Raw genomic sequence first — 19,507 nt, forward strand, 5'->3', positions numbered from 1 at the left:
TGGCTCTACTTACAAAGAAGAGCTTCGGCCCTTGGGAAAGTGCAAATACTAATTTGTGTTGTGTGAAGGCTGAAACTATTGTGAGTTGCTCCAGCAAATATAACAAAATGCAAATATCATTAAACTTCCAATCGATTTAAAAACCTTCCTCATCACAATTCTGTCATAGATTAAATTGCAGAAAGTAAACCAATAATAAACCATGAAAATACAAAGATTTTCATGGGCAGGCCTAAGATTCAGAAATTCCTTCCAATTCTTAAATAAGTCTTTGGCACCGCAAAATTTGAAATAGCACGGACTGTTTATTTTGTTTCTTTTCTGAATACAATAAGGAATGCTTGTTTTCTGGCCTGGAATGAGATACTAAACTCCGATTAAAATGGGTTTTATTAAAAATCGATTTTATAGAATCTTGTTAAATGTCATGGCCATTGGGTTAATATAAACATTTCACTCTCAGTGGTACAGTGGTTGTAATAGTTGGTTTGCATATTGTTCCTTGGAATAAAAAACTGTCTTGGCAGCTTATATCTTACAGTACATAGTAAAGGAATTACCTTTTTAAGACGAGGTGACAGTGAAGTGTAGCTGAGTTGGATCAAATATTGCATAGACTCCTCCGCAATGTCATCATCGGGTGTTGCTAACAACAGTTGCCATAAGTAGTTGATTCCTGTGAGGTCCTGCTTTTCGACCAGAAGAGTTTGTCCAGTTCGCTTGATTTTATGCTCGTAAGTATTGACATTTTCGAAATAAACACGAAAACATTTGAACCCTGTCCACAAAAAGTGAAACAATGACAATAAACAAATCAGAATGGTTTTCTCTAAGAAAATGCATTTATAAATTGAAGCACGTGTCAATATTCTGAAATCAGAGACAGGGAAAAACTAATGTCTGATTTATATAACGTAACGGTTTATAGAAGTGTTCCATGTGAAAAACTATAAGGAAATTTTCGAAAAGTTTCAAATGCGGATTACCAATACACATTAAGTAAATTAATACTAAGGTTGGCAACGAAATATCAGGATTAATCATCATCTACGATGCGACGCATTCGAGTTGGTAGAATTTTCCTTGGAATAAGAAGTGTCTGCTTTTTTACATGTTACAAGTAAAAATGAAAAATATTGAAGAAGGTACTTGCATAACGATAAAGCTCTACAGGTAAAAAAATGTTGGATATTAATATGGAGATAGATGTGGGCAAAGACAAGGGCAATTTGCTCCTAAAAATGATATCAAATGAAGAAATGTGATGGAAAACGAGCAAATTTTATGGGGATACTGTGAAATGGGCCACCAGCTTTCTAGTTCACTATCAGAGAACTATGTCAACATAAAATAAACACTGTAGCGTCAGTTCTCTGGAGTCTGCCAGTTTATGTCCACGTACTAATTACTGCACTTGACTGCAGTGCAGAAGGTTACGGGTTCCATAGAAGGCTTGGCACTCCATCCTACAGCAAATGAGTACCCAAAGAAAACGCTAGTAAAACAACGCTCGCAAATGGGTACCACGGAGAAATTTGCCACCCTTAAAGTGCCCTCTCTTACAGAATTTTTCCAAAAAGCGCAAATTGCATGCAGGACTTTCTTTTCCCTTGACTTTTCAAGGTGGCCAAGCAAAATACCGAACTTTTGAAGATTAAAAGATCGATAAATAGGCTGTAATAGGAAAGAGAATTGTCAACTGATCAAAAGGATGCAGGTTCGGAATGAATTGCCATCCATCCGGCACAGCGTTACATCTCGCGCTACCCTCCACCCTTGTGCCATGCAACACTTTTGTGAAATGCAAATGGCCGTGTTGGGAAGGTGGCAATACCCTAAACAAAGAGGTACTCAAGGGGCACTAGCTACTACTAGAATAGGCAATTGAGTAACAAATGAATTAAAAGAGGTCAGCTTACCTTTTGCTGAGATCTTAAAGACATCAACTTTGAGCATTCTGGTTGTAAAAAGGTTGGCTTGAGTTTCATGTTCTAAATCAGTTACACCGTCTGTGAACCACTCAAACGCAGTCTGCGAGATAATAGAACGTTGGGTCAAATCAGTATAAATAGCATGCAAAAGTTACATCTGGAAAACTCTAAAAATAAAGTTTGACTAAAGTCTCTAAAGAAGCGTCTGATTGACGATAATAAGGGAATAATGAAACATATCTTCAAAGGGGTTGTGTATAGATGCCTCGAAGTGCCAACTGCTTGGAAAATACGGAAACTTCATTAAGAATACCAAAGATCTCAACTGTTTAAATGAACGAATAGACAATTCCATAGACAACTTCAGTGCACCGCCAAGAAGAAGGGACGTGGGCTCAAAAGCATACTCTTTATGACGTATGTCACAGCAGAGCACAATGAATTTTCAAACGATGCTCATTAGAGCCAAGTCACTCCGTGTAACTGTTAGAGTCCTTCGTTCAACAGCCGCGAGATACTGAATTATGCATTTGATACAATACATTAACAAAACAATGTCAAGTAAAGAATCACCTCGTAGTCTCCTTTGCAGTTATTTTCATCAAGCATAAGGCAGTCCCAGATATCCTTGACTCTTGTGAACGAGAGATACAAGGCACCGTCTTGAAGGAGATAGGCAATGAACCGCAGATGCGTCACAACTGTCTCTCCATAAGCATACTGATTACCAATGATAGTATCCCCGTCCAGCTGACCCGGGCTCTCCACAGCCTGTTGATGAGACCGTATAAGGCTTAGGGTAACCAGCTTGATGACGTCAGTTTGCTTTTGCAGATCTTGAAGCATCGACTGAAAGGAAAATGGGATCAGTGGTTCATATGGCAAGAAAAGATGGGAGGCTTCCTACGAATCCTATTGAAACCGCACTATATAAAACATTATTGGATGACCGCGATATAATCTTGTACTACTGATTATCCATGAGATAAACCCCTAACTACAAACAATCTTATGAATGAATCTTATAATAAGTCAAAGCCTGAGAGACGGGGCATTACCCCTTTTTGACCCAAACACCCGTTATTCTAACGACGATTCTAACGACCCTGTCTATAATAGCAAGGGCTCTTTCCGTTCAAGAGGCAACCTCATCCCCCCATCCCTTCCTCCTCACCCACATTAGGAAATCTCAGTTACGAGCCTAAAAATGTTTATTGAAACTATGCAATATTAGAAGACTATCTAGAATAACGCTTTATCCCCTTCGTGAGAATTGTAATATTGCCAGGCGATAGTAATAGTTGCTGATACTAATTGATATATCAATAGGTTTCACGTCTGTCGAAATTGCATGCATCATTTCTTAGCTGTATATGAAAATGTGTGAAGGAAAAGAAGTTGGTTTGGATGCAAATATAAAGAAAACATTGGACAATTTCATCGTGTATTTGCAAGTACAGGGCTTTATTATTTTCTTCAGTATTTACAATTGAAACAGATTTACAAGTGATTTACTTCAGTATTACAGATTTACAACTATTATCATCAGTCAACTCTGATCGGACTAGAAGACAACTATTCTCATCACGTGCCTATTGTTTGACGTTTTGCAAACCAATTGGACAGCATACAATTGAAAGTCGTCCAATTTGAATGAATGTAGAAATCATTGTCAGTAAAATTTCATACACAATATTGTTTAGATTTAGCAATTGAAAAGATTTAGCCAAGATTTTTAGATGATCATGCTCGGAGTTAATCAGAAACTAAGATTGAAACATTGAACGAATAATGAAAGCTCATTGTTATTTTTTTATATTTGGAATCGAAGTGGACAGAAAATAGAGTAAATGCCTGAGGGGCCTAAAGGATACAAGTTAGATCATCATAATCCTACAAATCGTCTAGATGAGTATAGCCTACGCGTAGACCCCTTACCCCTTTCCAAACGAAGATTCTACATAAGGATTTTACTACAATATTTTTATTTCGAAGGTGGAATCTACGCGTAGGCTAAGGTATGTATGATCAAGCGCGAGGCATTTTGTGATTTTTACTATTTGACTTGTGATGGAAACTAAGAAATGTTGTTTTCAAGTGCAACGGGAGAAAGATTCAATTTACGAATAAATTAATATAGAATGGACCTCATTGGCGAAAAAAGCTCAAAATTATTGAACACTTGAACACATCTATAAAATAAAACAATATAAATGATGTTTATACAGGATTATGTTGTGAAAAACATGCTTTGGGGGATTCGATGAGAAATTTCAAAATATAACAGTCTTATGCTCTCTAAACGTTCAGTAAAATCTAAAGCAGAAGCAATCCCTTCAAGCAACAAACAAGGAATTAAAACTGTAAAACGGCTATATTAAGCCAAATAATACAAACAAGATAATTTTCAGCTTTTCTGATTAAAAGTTACATTAGATGGGCTATCAACAAGGCAAAATATTGAAAAACGCAAACATGATGCATCTGGAGTCCATGTTGTATCCTAGGGTGCTCGGTTTCAACTGAGAACACTTTTATTAAAAAATAATCAATGTAACTGCGACACGCTGCAAGCTCTGTCAAAAATGTAAATAAGCCATTCACTGATCCGAGAAAAAACAAGGTATTAAGCAAAGTAGAAAGTATCCTATTCTATATTGTACATGAATCGCTCTACTTTTACTGTTTTCAGCTCATTTCAGCAAGAACCGGAACGAATAAGCTTATAGCGATTTTCAAAGGCCGAAACAAGTTCCAAACAACTTTACTGAAACCTCAGATAGTATGAGTAAGCATGCACCAGACATTATCAAACTGTAGCGTGTGGTATCAATAATATAAATAATAAGGGATTGTTTTAGTTTTTCGCTGAGTGTCAGCATAAAACGTCAAAAAATACAATAGAAATACTAGTGTCAATGATTTATAGAATCTTGTTTACTAAAAATCTTAATGTTCTAAAGTCATAAATATCATAACTCAAAGAATTTTTCACGACTTTTTGTTGAATTTCTTACAGTTAACGTTTCCCGATATCCGTGTGTTGTGGGCGGCACAAATATCGGTGCCACCGAATACCTCCTTTTCCATTACCACATCTTAGAAAATTTCCTTTGTTTAATGAGCCTGCAAGTGACACGGCATTTCGACTATGCATTCCTGATTCTTAGTAAAGTTATACGTAATCTGCAACCAAGTACTTCGTTTAACAAGTTAGTAAGCGATAATAGAAACGGAACTTACTTTGTGGCTTTTGGAGTAAGGTTTCTTCAGCATGGCTTCTAAGTTGCTTTGCAAATGCCTGATAGCTGGGACTACCCATCTGCCATCTCTTATATCTTGAATACATTTTTCAATATAAAGATTTCTCACTTGGTCTGTAACATACTGGGACAGCGTGAGGATATCGAGGTGGGATTGAACAGCCTGATTGATCAAGTGTGTTGGCAGAGAATCGACATGAGACAAACCCCAGACCACTTCCAATAGCTGAAAAAAAGATAAGGTAAATCGAATTATATACATGATTGCATTAAAGCAGCATACAGAGAACTTGAATTCGCTATGGATAGATGGGTATAAATGATAAATGAACTGACAGCTAGGGATATATGTATTTGAGATATAGGCTTGTAGACAAATGATTAACTATTATTTTTGAGCTATAATTACCCTGAAAAGACATTTAGCAATGCTCTTTGACACTCTTATTCCTTAAATTTTGTCATGAATTCACAACAAATCATATTGTGAATACACAGACGCTTTGGTGCAAAGAACTGGACGGTTCTAAGTTGTGACTCTGAGTCTCACGCCCATTTAGAACATCAAAAAAATGAATACATAGATAAATGTAGGAGCCTGAACTGTTAACAAAACAGCCCATCTATTGAATGTTTCAATTCTCAAAACAGTTACCATCTAGCTACAAAATAACAAAACTCAAAGCAAACAATTCATCAGTAAAATCTTGCCAGCATTAGCAAAACTTTCACTAAATCTAATAGCAGCAATCATCCTGTCATGAAAAATTAACAAAAAATAGCATATTCAAGAAAATAAAAATAAATAGTCCATGAACAATGACTGATCTTTGAAAAAGCTTCGTACTGCAACTGTCTATTTACGCATCAATCAAAACAACAACAGCCGAATTTAAAAACTCACCTTGGCAACAGCTCTGCTGTCGTTCACCTCTCTGCCTATTCTTCCAATCAACATAAGCAGCTTTTCCCTTGCCTTTTCATCCTCAGAATTCCAACTCTAGTAATAAGCAAACATTAACATTACTTTCATACAACATCCTGACAAACAAAGTTTTTCGCAGGAGAAATCTCAGTTTGCAGTCGACAATCTGACGAATAATCTATGAAATAAGTTAGGCCACACCTAAAGCAATGACCAAGATACAACTCATGTAGGCCAAACGAAAATATAACTAATCTTACATTCAACAAGGACATATGCCATTTTTATTACGGGTGATGGTTTTAAAATTGATTGGATACCCATTCCTTGATTAAAGCCAATGTGACTTACAAGGGATCTGGAGCCTATTATCAACAAACCGGCGCCATTTAATATAAGAAAAAAAACAGTTTCTTGAAATTTATACATACATACAACAACATTGGTAAGCAAAGAAAAACAAAGGGGAGTCAGGCAGTGATAAGATGTAGTTTGGGGTAACGTTATACTTAGTGGGCAGCAGTGACGTCATAAAATCATGATGATAAGGCCCTAACCTGCTGTAGCAAACTAATCAAGTGTTCCAGCTGATCGGAAGTGAAACTTTGCGCTGCACTGGCAATTATAGTGTGGATATTGTCGACAACGGTGTTGTGTTTTCCTGACTGCAATGGAAATATATGTTAAACGTAAGTTGATCTAAATGCAAAGGTAATTCATTAGCGATAACCATTTCTGCCGGAAGAGAATATTTCTCGACTGGTCAACAAGGTGCGACGATGGTTCAATTCTTAGAATCAAAGACGTAGCCGTTTACTGATCTTAGGGTTAGGGTTCGAGTATTGCGAGGTGTAGTCACGCCGAGAGGAAAGCCCGGCACACGGCTTGTAAGGCGTAGCTTCTCAGTGTCCTAAAAACTACCTTTGCATGCTAGGTAGTAACAGATACCGATACAAATCAACAACATTAACGAAACAACGGCCTGTTCTTAGAGAACTTCAAAGTTTAGTAGATACATTTTTTGAACCATACATTACTTATAAACTATATTTTGGAAATACCATAAAACGAATCTTGCAATACCCCATATGAAAGACGATCAGGGTAATAAACTTTCAAATTTGCGTCGAGAGTACCTTTTGTAAATTCCTAAAGATGGTAAAATCAAATGAAAAGAAGCAGTATAAAATTAGTTTGAGGCAAAAGGCCACAGAGGTGTTCTCGAGCACTAAGACCATTAAAAACGTCTGTGCCACGAGACTAGTCTTTACTTCTACATTTGATGATAATCTGTAAAACAACAGTACCTGCATTGTCCAAATGGTTGTTAACTCATCGTTAGATAACCTAGCCCCAACAAATTCGACGACTTTCTTCAGCTTCTCGCAGTATTGATGCTGGTGTAGGCTACCTAGAATTCGAAAGTTACGAACAGTTCTGACAACCAAACCCTCTTTTGAAACATAGGTGAAAAATAAAAAGGGGCAAGAAGATTTTTATTCTAATTCTGATTAACATAACCAAGTAAAAATAAGAAAATTAACGTACTTTGAAATGCAATAGACAGAACTTTGTTTTCCAACAACCAATGAATCAAGGCATCCTGGGCAATTGCAGTTCGATTCAAATGAATTTTTTCTGATTCCTTAATCAATTTGCAAATCTGAAAGAAACGATGAAAACTTTAAACAACAAACAAAAATAGTTTGAAAAAAACTAACATTTTACAATATGACTAAAGCTTTTTGCTTGACACTTTTCAGAGTATAAAACGTCAGAATACGGGTTGGAAAATCAAGGAAGAAAATATATACCCAATTGTGGATTGAAAGTCTCACGGAAATCTCAAAGCCATCTTCAAATTTCGTACTGGCAAAAAACTGTTAATATATAATAGTGTAAAAAAAATGCAAGATAAAAACAAACGAAATGTTCTCTATGGGAAAGTTCTAAAATGAAATGCTTGTCCTAAATGAATCGATTCAAGCAACATCCTCAATAATCGAGAAAGGGAACGAAAGACTCTGATAATAACTGATTCACATACCTCCTTCAAAGAATTCATCCGTGCATTGTAATGGGCACTTTTCAGCATATTGAGCAGTGTTCCCAAATGCAGCTCATCCAAATATGATAACTTGTCTTTCCATAAAACTTGACAAAGCAGCTTTAGCGTCCTTAATAAATCAAAGACTTTACCAATCTCCTGCAAAAAAATAAACGGACAAGCCAGCTAACATTAAACAGAAGAGGCTATGAGGGAGAAGCAAGTTCTTTTTAATCCAAAAACTGTTTAAAAGTAAGGAAATCCAAAACATAATGAGGTTGTGTTTAGTACCTTCTCCTTGATGTCTGAATCTTTTAGGTCTTTGACGTACATAACAGCTTTATCAGCAGCGCTGCCCAATTTGTACTAAAAAGAGAAGTCAAATTGCCATTATTTAAACTCACTGTGTACACGACGTAGCTGAAACTCTCTGCATTATTTAAAACCCATCTTCACTGGGATAGCAATAGAGGGAATCTCTCGTTTAGTAAAGACCAGTTAAGACATGCATCAGGAATATATAAGCCCAAACGGAAAGAAGCTATAAGAATCGGAACTTTGTATTGCCTTGACTTAGTTGTTATACGACAACACCTTCTTTAAATGGAATGTACTGAGGAGAATTTAAGGTTGATTACAAAGAATCGGACGTCATTTTAGATACAACATCATTTAATCTAATGTGTACGAAGAGCCCTATCCTTATCTTCACAATGTCCGCTAGTTTCAATGTCTGCAATCTTATGAGATGGCCAAGGGAAAGGGTAGTCTTAGATTATCCAAGAATCTTGTGAACCATAAAAAGGTGATTACATTACTTTTTAACCTACCCTGACCATTGTTCTAAATTGTTCCAAAATGGATGTTTATTAGAGTTTCCCCGCTATGGGTAGGTTGTACTTCACCAGAGCTAGCTTTTATACAATACGTAATGTACAATCCAGTAAAAACAGATGGCAAATAAATGTTTGCTCTAGCTGTAAATAGAACGTTCATGTGTTATTGTAAGGACAGTTTGTAGTATTCTGTTGGCATGGTTAGGCACTGAGGTAGCATTAGGCCCTGAGGTAGCATTAGGCCCTGAGGTAGCATTAGGCCCTGAGATAGCATTAGGCCCTGAGGTAGCATTAGGCCCTGAAGTAGCATTAGGCCCTGAGGTAGCATTAGGCCCTGAGGTAGCATTAGGCCATGAGGTAGCATTAGGCCCTGAGGTAGCATTAGGCCCTGAGGTAGCATTAGGCCCTGAGGTAGCATTAGGCCCTGAGGTAGCATTAGGCCCTGAGCTAATAATTCAATTGGGTGCCACCTTGCACAACCACCCCAGTTATCTTCTGCTGCCAAAATCAAATGGCTAAACGAAATTGAGAATCTAGACAAGATCTAATAACTATTAAGACAATATCAGCAGGACTTTAAAAGCATGAGGGTATTTCATTTAGAAACATACTTCCGCAACTATTAGCTGCTACAAACACTCCGTTCCTGGGTGGTAATACATATTAAGAACATTCCCCACGCCAACAACAAAACTTTCCTTAAACAAGCTCTTCGGAATGGTACTTAATGGTCTCCCAAAGTCTACGACCTCTTTAACTTGCAGAACCTCTATACATAATGTGTGCTTGTAAATGCTGACTGTAGTTTGCATAATCCTAGCATAAAAACCGGATGGAAAGGGCATCGTGAAAGTGGCAAAGAGTTTGAGGAAGAAAATCTGTAACTGGCTCTCATAATAGACAGGACAAGCCCCTACAATAACTCAGAACAATGAGAAAACTCCTTTGATACTGGCAGTAATAAAGGCTCTTATAGCTCTTACATATTTAAACATTTCGAAAAGCATTTTGCTAATTTTGGATCAATCACTTTGACATGCAGAGGTCAGGGGAGGGGGGGTTGCAGTGAACAACCTGTCCAATAGACAGCATTTTAAACCAGGTTGGTAGCATTACCAAGAAAACGATTACAGCAAACATTGTAAAAAGAGACTGAGTTTACCCCTGCAACTTCCGGGTTTAGGTAGGCAGCACAAACTCCAAGAGGCTGCAAAAGCGATGCTAAAATCTGTAACAAAAACAAGAGAAACAATAACGATATAGTTTATATAAAAATATGAAAATGGCATATATATATAACTAATTTTGGAATTAGATAGCATTAATTATTACATACTATTAAACTTTAGTAGTATGTTGTGAAATGTTTGCTTTTTTCAAAGCCATTTTTAAGTTCTTTACCGCTAAAAAATTGATTATTATATCTTACATACCAAAAATATTTGCTCAGTAGCAAGAATATGCATTTGGCAACAAGTCTCTGCTCCCTTCATGTTTAAAGCGAATAAAAAATGACATATATATTTGCAGATTCAGTTAATACAGAAATTCCCCATCAATGCACCTGAATCTAGAATCACTTCAAATCAAACAGTTCCAGTGACTACCAGCAGACCTAAACTAGTTGCAAGAAAAGAAGTGAAGCCATCTTTTCTAACGATTTTAAAGTAATTTAAAAATGAAAAAAGGCCATCAGACCGGATTCTGTGGATGTAAATCAAACAACAGGCAGAAAAACATCCTAGAAAAGTTCTTCTCTATCTAAACCAACACTGTGTTGGCAAAAATATTAAAAACAAACATCATCTAGCCTTGTGCATACAGCGGATACTTCCTTTTGTTTTCCCAACCGGGTATTCATACTGCCCTCAAAGGCTTTTGGAAAATGCACAAAAGGAACTAACTTATCTCAGGTACAATAGTTGACTTGAATAAGTTAGGAATGTCGAATGGGAATTGAAAATCAGTCCAACTTAGTGACAGTCCGAGTTATCTGGGTAAAGTCTTAACGAGATTAAACTGCATTAAATTGGATTGTCGCATTAAAATACACTTACTGGAGCTGTTAGGCATTCGGATTTTTCAATACGGTCACAAATCGCATCCAGACCATTTTTCAGACCAAACTAAAAGCAAAAGATAGATGAAAATTCTCTAGAACATCAAACAGGTCTGACCATAAGACTTTTAACAGGGAAGCCGTAAACAGCTCTCCTAGTAATTTCCAGGTGAGCTACTTGTAGATAAAAAAGTAAAGAAACAAAGGCAAAATTGATTTCCTTCCAAGGCGAGCCATGTGCTATTAGAGCAATTTAGGAGAGCAATCTGCAGCTCCCCTCCAGCATTTTAGGAGAGCCTGCAGGGGAGTAAGAGCTATGGCTCTCCTAAAATGGCCAGGCCAGATTAAACAACATACGTCTACCTGATGTATTAAAATGTTTACACTATATCCATAATAATTCATTAAAATTCTGTAGATATACCAATGAAAGGTAACGAATTACAGACATAATAAATCTACCTTCGTTAATTAGTTCTATCAATGTTATTCAGCATGACAATGAGTAATTAATTTGAAGATATATTCAAAAGCTAAAAGATATGGTTAATCAAAATCACAGAGAATTGCATAAATTTCAGAGTGAATGAAATGATTTGAAAGAATCTTAATCAAAAGCTGCTTTGTGGCTTTTCTATACATTTTTGGCAATAAAATAAACAACAAGCAACATACTCTATTAATTAGGTTCACAAGCCAGCCAAATGGATCCTGTAAAGAAAATGCCACAGGTCATTAAGTATCATGATATTAGCATTCTTCAAAAAACTTGCTTTTATAAAATAAGACATGATTTAACAATGAGCGATGAAGAAAAAGCTAAGAAGGAAATGAAAAGAGATTGAAGAATAAAGCAAGATAATGAAAATTACTGTTTTACCAGTCTGTCATAAAGTGTTCCCTGCCATAATGGCAAAGATGTACACACATTTTTTATGGAACTGGCATTGTGTATATAACATGCTTTGTTGTATGCAGGTAATTAAGATAGATAGATGGAGTTCATGTAAGACACTGCTTAATATTATTGCACATTATTCACAGAAAGTTGAAGACAAATGACAGCAATTAAAGAAAAGGTAGAAAAACACATTCAAGCTTAAATGGAAAAACATACACACCCTGCCAACACTAAAAGTTGGACTCACAGCTGGACACTTCTGAAAACCATAAATATCTTCAAAATAGGCTCTATCCCATCTTTTGCCTCGATTCTTGAAGTGGTATTCACTGTCTGGATCAAAGGCCTATTAAACAACATAACTGGATAAGAAAATGACAAAAAAAACTTTAAGTTGACAGTCCCACTTTGTTTCTTCTAATGCCTTATACAATTTCTAGTTTCTTGAGATAACAAAGGCAATATCATCAGCACAAGAGAAAATAATGTCTCAATCCTTAAAACTTCCATAATAAAATATAAAATGAAAATAAAGGTTATCTCCATAAATATATCAGATGAAATAGCTGCAAAATGAGGCACTGTCTGAATCTATGCACTAACTAATATTATGAATGCTATTCAAACTGGGATCATTAATGAAAATCACAAAATAATCCATTGGAGCAAACCACTTTTTGCAACCATTAAACAAGAGAATATAATTAACATGATTATTTATGATGGCTTATACTATCTAGTATAACTTTATTATCAGTTAATTAATTATATCTACCCCATCAAGAAATTTCATATGAAAAGGCCTGTTGAGATAAAACTAGAGCTAAATTTTTGTCTTAAGCATCACTGACAATTCAGAAAATGCATCAAGTCTCTATGTGTAAACTGGCTTTTAAAAGCAACAGAACATTCCTCATTACATCTTCACAGCAGCAGTTATCTCAGAAATATGATTGATATTCAAAACAAGAATATATATATATTGCATGAACAACAGAAAATACCTGTGACAAAACTGACAATAATTTCACTGGGACTGGTTCAAAATGGAGCCTAGCAGCAGCAAGATCAATGAACAGTCTTAACATATTATAAACTCCTTCAAGAGTTTCTGAGTTCCATCTTCTAACAGCATCTGAAGTTAGAAGCTAAAAAAACAGATGATATGTTAATATGAATTTGCAATAAAAATTTCAAAACCGTGGACAAGAAAGCATAACTCATGTCTATCATTTGGTGACAAATGACTTAATGATGATGGTGAATTTCTAAAAACCTCACCAAGCCCTATGAAAATGAAAATAACATACAATGAACCTATTATAAATAGGGTTCATTCTGAAAATGCAACTTTCAGTAACTTTTATTCGAGTACTAAGCACTGTTGATATTGATCATAACTACTTTCTATAGCCAAAAAACTGAGCAGTTCTCTTATTTATAAATTTTTTGCAGGGCATTACAGATGAGACAAACATTTATCCAATGCATCTGAAATCTTCTGTAATAATTGTAAAATTTTATATGGTTTAAAAAGTGGCAAGAAGCTTTTGTGAGCTTATGTAAAAAGAATGCACCATAATGGAACTAGTACTGAATTTAGCAACATTGCATATTGTATTGCAAAAATTTTAGGTAAACATCATCAAAAATGATTGTCTTTTAAATATCATCAATAAGTATATTTATATCATTACCTTTTGAAAACATTCAGGAAGTGCTCTATCCATGAATCTTTTGCAGTTAGCATCTTTTTCTGCTTCCCCTGCAACAGAAAGATAAGGAGCAAATGAAACTACAAGAACAACCCAATAAATTTGATAGCATTGTGACTGTTAATAAAAGATGAATTCATTAATGATGATGCCTCAGAGTGCACAAGACAATCTATTTTGGGAATTCTCATAGGGTTATGGCATAACAGGCAAAATAAATTTAAAGTTTTTTCAAGAACTTGTATATTAAAACACATTTATATTTTATCAAAGACAAATTTATTGGATAAGCCTGTTCATTGAAAACATTTTAAATATATTCCTTTGTCATTTTCTGATTGTTTAAAGAAAAGCAATCAACTGCTTTTTGTATGTATAATTTGCATTTTTATCTGTTACAACATAGCTTAGGAAGGGGATTTGTAGGATACTGAGAGGCTATGCTCATCAAGCAGTGGCATGGTACTTCCATTTGATGTGGCAGCACCTGGTGATTCCTACACCTGGAAAAGCAGAGGTCTGGCAAAGCTCCTTACTGTAAGTGAAAGTTGGTTGTTACAAAGAGTTAAAAACCGATGTATCTGTAGTCCACAACCTTAATCACTAAGCAATCCTCACATATGTAGATAGAGCTTTTAACAGATTTTTTAAATTTAAATTCATTGCAAAAGATAGGTTTACAGGTGAGCTGGCCATTGAGTTGAAAAATTAAGATCTTAAGTTCAATATACCTTAAAATGGCTCATTTTCATTATTCACCATGATTTTTAGTTTAGGTTTTGAACTACTGTATGCAACAACCTGAAACCCTTTCTAGGTTCTCAAATTGATAACTTTAAATCTATTATGCAGAATTTGGAGGACACATTGGCTTACCATCCCCTGATAAAGAAGCTTGTACCAAAAGAAAATATCAAAATTTATTTAAATATGCTTGGCAGACAAAGTCATATTTGTCTTCAACAGAATCTTCGTGTCTCTAAATTTTAATAGTCTTTACATAGAAAGTAAACTGTTTGATGAATGGAATATGATCAATGGAAAATGCATCAAAGGAGCACTCAAATAAAGATGGAGAGATAATATCATAGGATGCTCCAATGCCAAAAAGTGGTTAACTCTGAACTCCACATTAAAGAAACATGCAACATGAAAAAGAATACCAAGTGTTAGTATGCAGTCTGCAAATATGCAGAAAAGTGAAACATGAATTGCTTGTAAATGCTCTCTTTAAAGTGGAATGATGAATGAATAAAATATATATAATCAAAATACCTCTTTGTGTAACTTTAATTGCACCTAATAAACACTTTCCTAATGATTCATTTTTCCTGTAAGGAATTGACCAGTTTTCTGTGAATATCCTTTCTTCAAGCTCGTACAGATTTGTTGTTGGGAATTCATCTGGAATTGAGTCAAGTGGAATGTCCATACTTTCTGTATTTGCATCTAAGTCATCCTGAGTGGTGCTAACAGCCTCATCATAAGAAGGAGGTGACTGTTTATGCTTTACACTTTGGTCCATTTCAACGAGCCCTGGCATTGATTCTTTTTCCCCTTGTCTGTATTGTGCATCCTTCATCTCAATATCTCCCCCTGGATCATTGCTATGGAAGCCTTCCCTGTTGTCCTCCCCTGTTAAAATTGAGACTGCTTCACTAAGGTCATTATCTGCTAACCTAAGTGCTCTTTGAATTTGGCCAATGTCTTGAAACCCCATTGCCAATAAAGATGATATGTTCTCATCACTGGGCTCCATGTTGCTTTATAGACTGAGTGCATGAAACACACACCTTTTCTTTGTTCTTTGAAGAAAAAAGATACTGGTTCAGTTCTGTTGCTAAATATTCATAGTAGTGATTTCTACAGCTTCATCATTGGAAAGCATTGATAGCATGTATGTCATTTTGTATAAGTTATAAGAATTTTTCTATGAGGCAAGCATAACAAGGTTACTATGCAAGTTCTGATGATAAGTTGATTTGAAGAATATCAATCTGGTATTCAAGCGAGCATTCAACAGCCAACGTTTGAAGTCTATGTTCAGTAACCATATCAAAGTTCAAACAAAAATGACTTCTTTGCCATTCTGTCATAAAGGACTAGATGCCACATAGAGACAAAACTGTACATGCTCCTGCTCTACACATTGAAAAATCAAGGTTTAAACTTCTGATTTTATAAATTTATTTCAATTGATTTGGTACATATTTAAATGGGACCATTTCTTATATTCACATCCCTTTTATGGCTAAGAGCAATCATTAAGTAAATAAAACACAAACTTCATTTAAATTTAACTTGACAGTAATACTACACTTGGCTGTGATTCTAGTGTTCTCATTTAAAAAGATTTCCATTTCTACAAGCTCCTGTATGTGATGGTTGGAAAAGAGCCCAGGTGTGTTTTGCAATTAATCTAAGCGTGTGAAAGCAAGAAAGATCTTTAAACGAGATAATATAGAACTGAATATTGGAAAATTTTCAAAACAATCTCTCAAATTGATTGGCGCTCTGCGAAGTGCATGGAATATAGGACAAGTTGGCCTATCTATTATAATCAACACTGATGAATAATAATAACGATAAATCATGTAATCAGCTGTAATATGCTGTAAAGTTTATTCTGAAGATTTTCCACTTACAAAATGATACAATAACATGTTAACGTATTTCTGCTCGAATGCGTAGACGCCCAGTTGTAAGGGCCTCGTTGCTTAGGCCCAATCATGGTTTTAGAGATGCCTTGCTCATTTAATGACAGTTTGCAGATACTTACAGTTCTGAAATTGCTTCATAATAATCAAAGTTGGTTTTTACCAGGTCTGTTTTTTTTAGATTCTCTACATCTTGGAGAATTGCACTTCAACGATGTTTATTATAATTCATGTGTTTTCGAAGCTAGGAATGCTCGTAGTAGGCTGCAAAAGAACCGCTAATATTTATCTCGCTCTCGTTCTCCAGCACATTCTCCTTCGCAGGGGCAATGGGTGTAGAAATCGACCTTATCAAAGTTTAGATGCGATTATCAAAGTTTGATTAAAAAAGATTTAAAAAAGTAAATATTTAGATATAAATTCAGTCTCAGAACATTTTTTTATTATGTAGGCCCCTGCAAATTTGCTCAAAACGTAACAGGGACTCAGTGACAGCTTTGTATTGTTAGGGGAAATTTGTTCATTCAAACTACCCTCAGTTAACATTACTTTTGCTTTTCTCGTTGATATATTCGTACACTAGGGTCTTCCTGTAAACACTTTTTTATATTCTGAAATGATTTCTTCTGCTTCTTATTGTGCTCTTCACTTAAGATACCGATCGCTGAGCTGTATTGTCTTAGTCTTAGTCTACTCATAGTTGATAAAAGGTCTATGGTTATCAACTATGGTCTACTCAATGGCAGAAGCAGACTGGCCCACCGGGACACCGGGAAATTTCCCGGTGGGCCCTTTGCCCCCAAGTTATTTTTTCGAAAACTTGAAAACTTTCAAAAGGCAACTATAAAACTAAAACTGATTACAATCATAAATTGACCTCCTGTCTAAAGTACGTTTCCATGAACAGTTTAGAAAATTTATTGAAGACGAAATTTTGATCAGCAGTTTCTGCAAGATTTTTTTAGAACCTTGGGAAAAACATATTTTGTTTTGAAAATGGCTTTGAAAAAAGCAGAAATTTTAAACATATTAAATATTTCTCTTCTGAAACTATTCAGAGCATACAGTATAATGTTAGAATAAGGGTCTAAAAGAACAAGATGGAGAATTCGATCCACAAATGGGTATTTATTCTCCATCTTGTTCTTTCCGACCTTTGTTCTTTCTTACGTTTTATACTACAAAAAGGCTCATACAAAAGAGCTTTTAGGATGTTTAAAATTTTTGCTTTTTTCAAAGTCATTTTCAAAATTAGTAGTGCCAAAAAATTGTTCATATTTTTATTATTGACAGCAGTTAATGTGGTAGCAGCCAGAAAGCCTACTCTCACTTCCAACCCTCTTTAGCTTTTAATTTTTTCAAGCAAGTGCGCAATACTTGAATTAATTCAATTTCTGTTGAGAGGGTAGTAGGGGTTTTCACTAGCTAACTCGCACACTGTTTGTGAAACCCACGTCATGTATTTTGTCAAATTTTTAAAGATTCGAGATCGAGTTTAATAGAAAAGAATCCCGTCTCCTAGGCAAGAGCAGTTGCTTTCTTTGTAAAATCTTGGATAAAAGTGTCTCGCTAGGTAAAAAATGGGCTTTGGTCCAACTTTCGAAATCTATCATTTGATATCATCATTCAGTAGCAGTTTTAGGGACTGTGGGGCTCGGGGCTAAAGACATACAATTTGTTTCTTTTTTCTTAGATGTAGGGCCCCTTTTGGCTACCATAATCGTGGGGCCTGGGGCTATGGCCCGCCTGGACCCACCTTAAAACCGCCATCATTTGATAACCGGCAATACATCATTTGATACCTACCAATTTTATCAGCTGTGTAGACGTTTCAAATACAGTCAATTTGACTAAGAATCTTTTTCATGCCAATGCCAATTTTGAATAAAAAACTTTGATTTCGAAATGGGGCATGTTCTGACATTCTAAATAGGGTAATTTAAAAAATTTCCGAGGGCCAGCCCCGACACCCCGTTTCGTTTCCTATGACAGTGTTTGCAACAAACTGATTTTCAGGTAAAGCAAAGTTTTTCCGAGCCAGTTTTACAAGACCCAAAGTTATGCAACTTCAGCACCTATTGGCGCCCTTTTGGCTACTTTTCCCGGTCGGTCAAATGGTTGCCAGTCCGCCACTGCTCAATGGTATGCTGTTTATGAGGTATTTCACTTGATCTACGTACCATGGGTGATCTAAGATTGATTTTACGAAGCGACGACATGTAACTAAATCCAGGCCCGTAAACCCTAGACTTTTTTTGCTGGAATTTAAACAGCATAACAGCATACGATTTACTTCGAGTGTCGCTCAAAGAGGCATACAATTCTGTATATGGTTATGATTTGATAGGTGTGGTGGTGGAAACTCACCTTGATAGTAGCATTGACAGCCACGTAGCTGCAGGGGGCACGGGGGCTGTGCCCCCCAAATGATAATTTTGACAAGAACTTGCCCCCTCTTGCTAAACCTTTTCCAAATGATGTTTTGAAAAGCTGGTATAATTATAATTCCGTGAGCTCGACTTAGTCCAAATATATCTGTTTGTTATATATCTGCTCTCTTGTTTTAAAGCCTGCCCTCCTCAGGTATGGTTCTTGCTCGAGTTTACGCACCCTAGCCGTAATCTACAGCTACGTGGTTGAGCATTGATGAGGATAAGCTAGCACTGAATGGATATTCTTCAATCGAGCAGATTTTTTTAAATATCAATCAAAAGTTTAAAAACAACAAGGTTCATGCATGAAACTATGGCATTTGTAGAGGGGAAAGACGTAGGGTCACCGAGTCCTCACTACAAATGCCACTTACAACTTTCTGATAAATAGCAACGGTAAATTAACAATAAAAGAAAAGGTACATATAAAAGATACGTATACACGTTAAATCAAGACAAAGAAAAAAGATCAAACAGAATCATCCATTAGATATCAAAAGAGGTAGTGTTGGGCTTTGAAATGTCAGAGAACCACTTAAAATGCTCAGAAAAAACGCTCTGACCTTGTCACGCTTCCCGAATGTGTTGTTGGTGAAATCCAAATCAACAGGAGAAAATACTTTTTGCTATCGTCATAGGAGTCCTAGTCCTATCAATGGTAAGAATCTCTTTAATCGATTAAGCGCCCCAACCAACAAGTAAAGCTGCTGACAGAAGTCGTTCTCAACGCATGCTCTAATT

The 19,507-nt window shown here is 35.9% G+C and overlaps 1 protein-coding gene across 3 annotated transcripts in view; it reads right to left on the reverse strand.

Moving 5' to 3' along the window:
* LOC135694722 (ubiquitin carboxyl-terminal hydrolase 24) overlaps positions 1 to 16,654 on the reverse strand; it is a 75,077-nt gene extending 58,423 nt beyond the window's left edge. The window contains exons 1-18 of one of the 3 annotated variants that reach the window (XM_065213570.2): positions 16,457 to 16,654; positions 14,953 to 15,482; positions 13,660 to 13,727; positions 12,967 to 13,110; positions 12,183 to 12,308; positions 11,737 to 11,772; positions 11,060 to 11,128; positions 10,165 to 10,230; positions 8,458 to 8,532; positions 8,167 to 8,325; positions 7,668 to 7,782; positions 7,427 to 7,530; positions 6,677 to 6,784; positions 6,099 to 6,194; positions 5,175 to 5,420; positions 2,505 to 2,780; positions 1,920 to 2,031; positions 561 to 778 (exon numbers count right to left, since the gene is read on the reverse strand). In XM_065213570.2, coding sequence (XP_065069642.2) covers positions 561 to 778; positions 1,920 to 2,031; positions 2,505 to 2,780; positions 5,175 to 5,420; positions 6,099 to 6,194; positions 6,677 to 6,784; positions 7,427 to 7,530; positions 7,668 to 7,782; positions 8,167 to 8,325; positions 8,458 to 8,532; positions 10,165 to 10,230; positions 11,060 to 11,128; positions 11,737 to 11,772; positions 12,183 to 12,308; positions 12,967 to 13,110; positions 13,660 to 13,727; positions 14,953 to 15,436 — 2,502 coding nt within the window. In that variant the 5' untranslated portion in view covers positions 15,437 to 15,482; positions 16,457 to 16,654. Of the gene's footprint in view, positions 1 to 560; positions 779 to 1,919; positions 2,032 to 2,504; positions 2,781 to 5,174; positions 5,421 to 6,098; positions 6,195 to 6,676; positions 6,785 to 7,426; positions 7,531 to 7,667; positions 7,783 to 8,166; positions 8,326 to 8,457; positions 8,533 to 10,164; positions 10,231 to 11,059; positions 11,129 to 11,736; positions 11,773 to 12,182; positions 12,309 to 12,966; positions 13,111 to 13,659; positions 13,728 to 14,952; positions 15,483 to 16,322; positions 16,437 to 16,456 lie in introns of those variants that run through there. The other 2 variants (XM_065213571.2, XM_065213572.2) reach the window with 2 other exon arrangements.
* Positions 16,655 to 19,507: the final 2,853 nt, after the last annotated feature.

The sequence above is a fragment of the Rhopilema esculentum genome, chromosome 8 (genome assembly GCF_057945365.1).
Source record: "Rhopilema esculentum isolate cy_ngs chromosome 8, ASM5794536v1, whole genome shotgun sequence".
In the NCBI taxonomy this organism is placed as follows: domain Eukaryota; kingdom Metazoa; phylum Cnidaria; class Scyphozoa; order Rhizostomeae; family Rhizostomatidae; genus Rhopilema; species Rhopilema esculentum.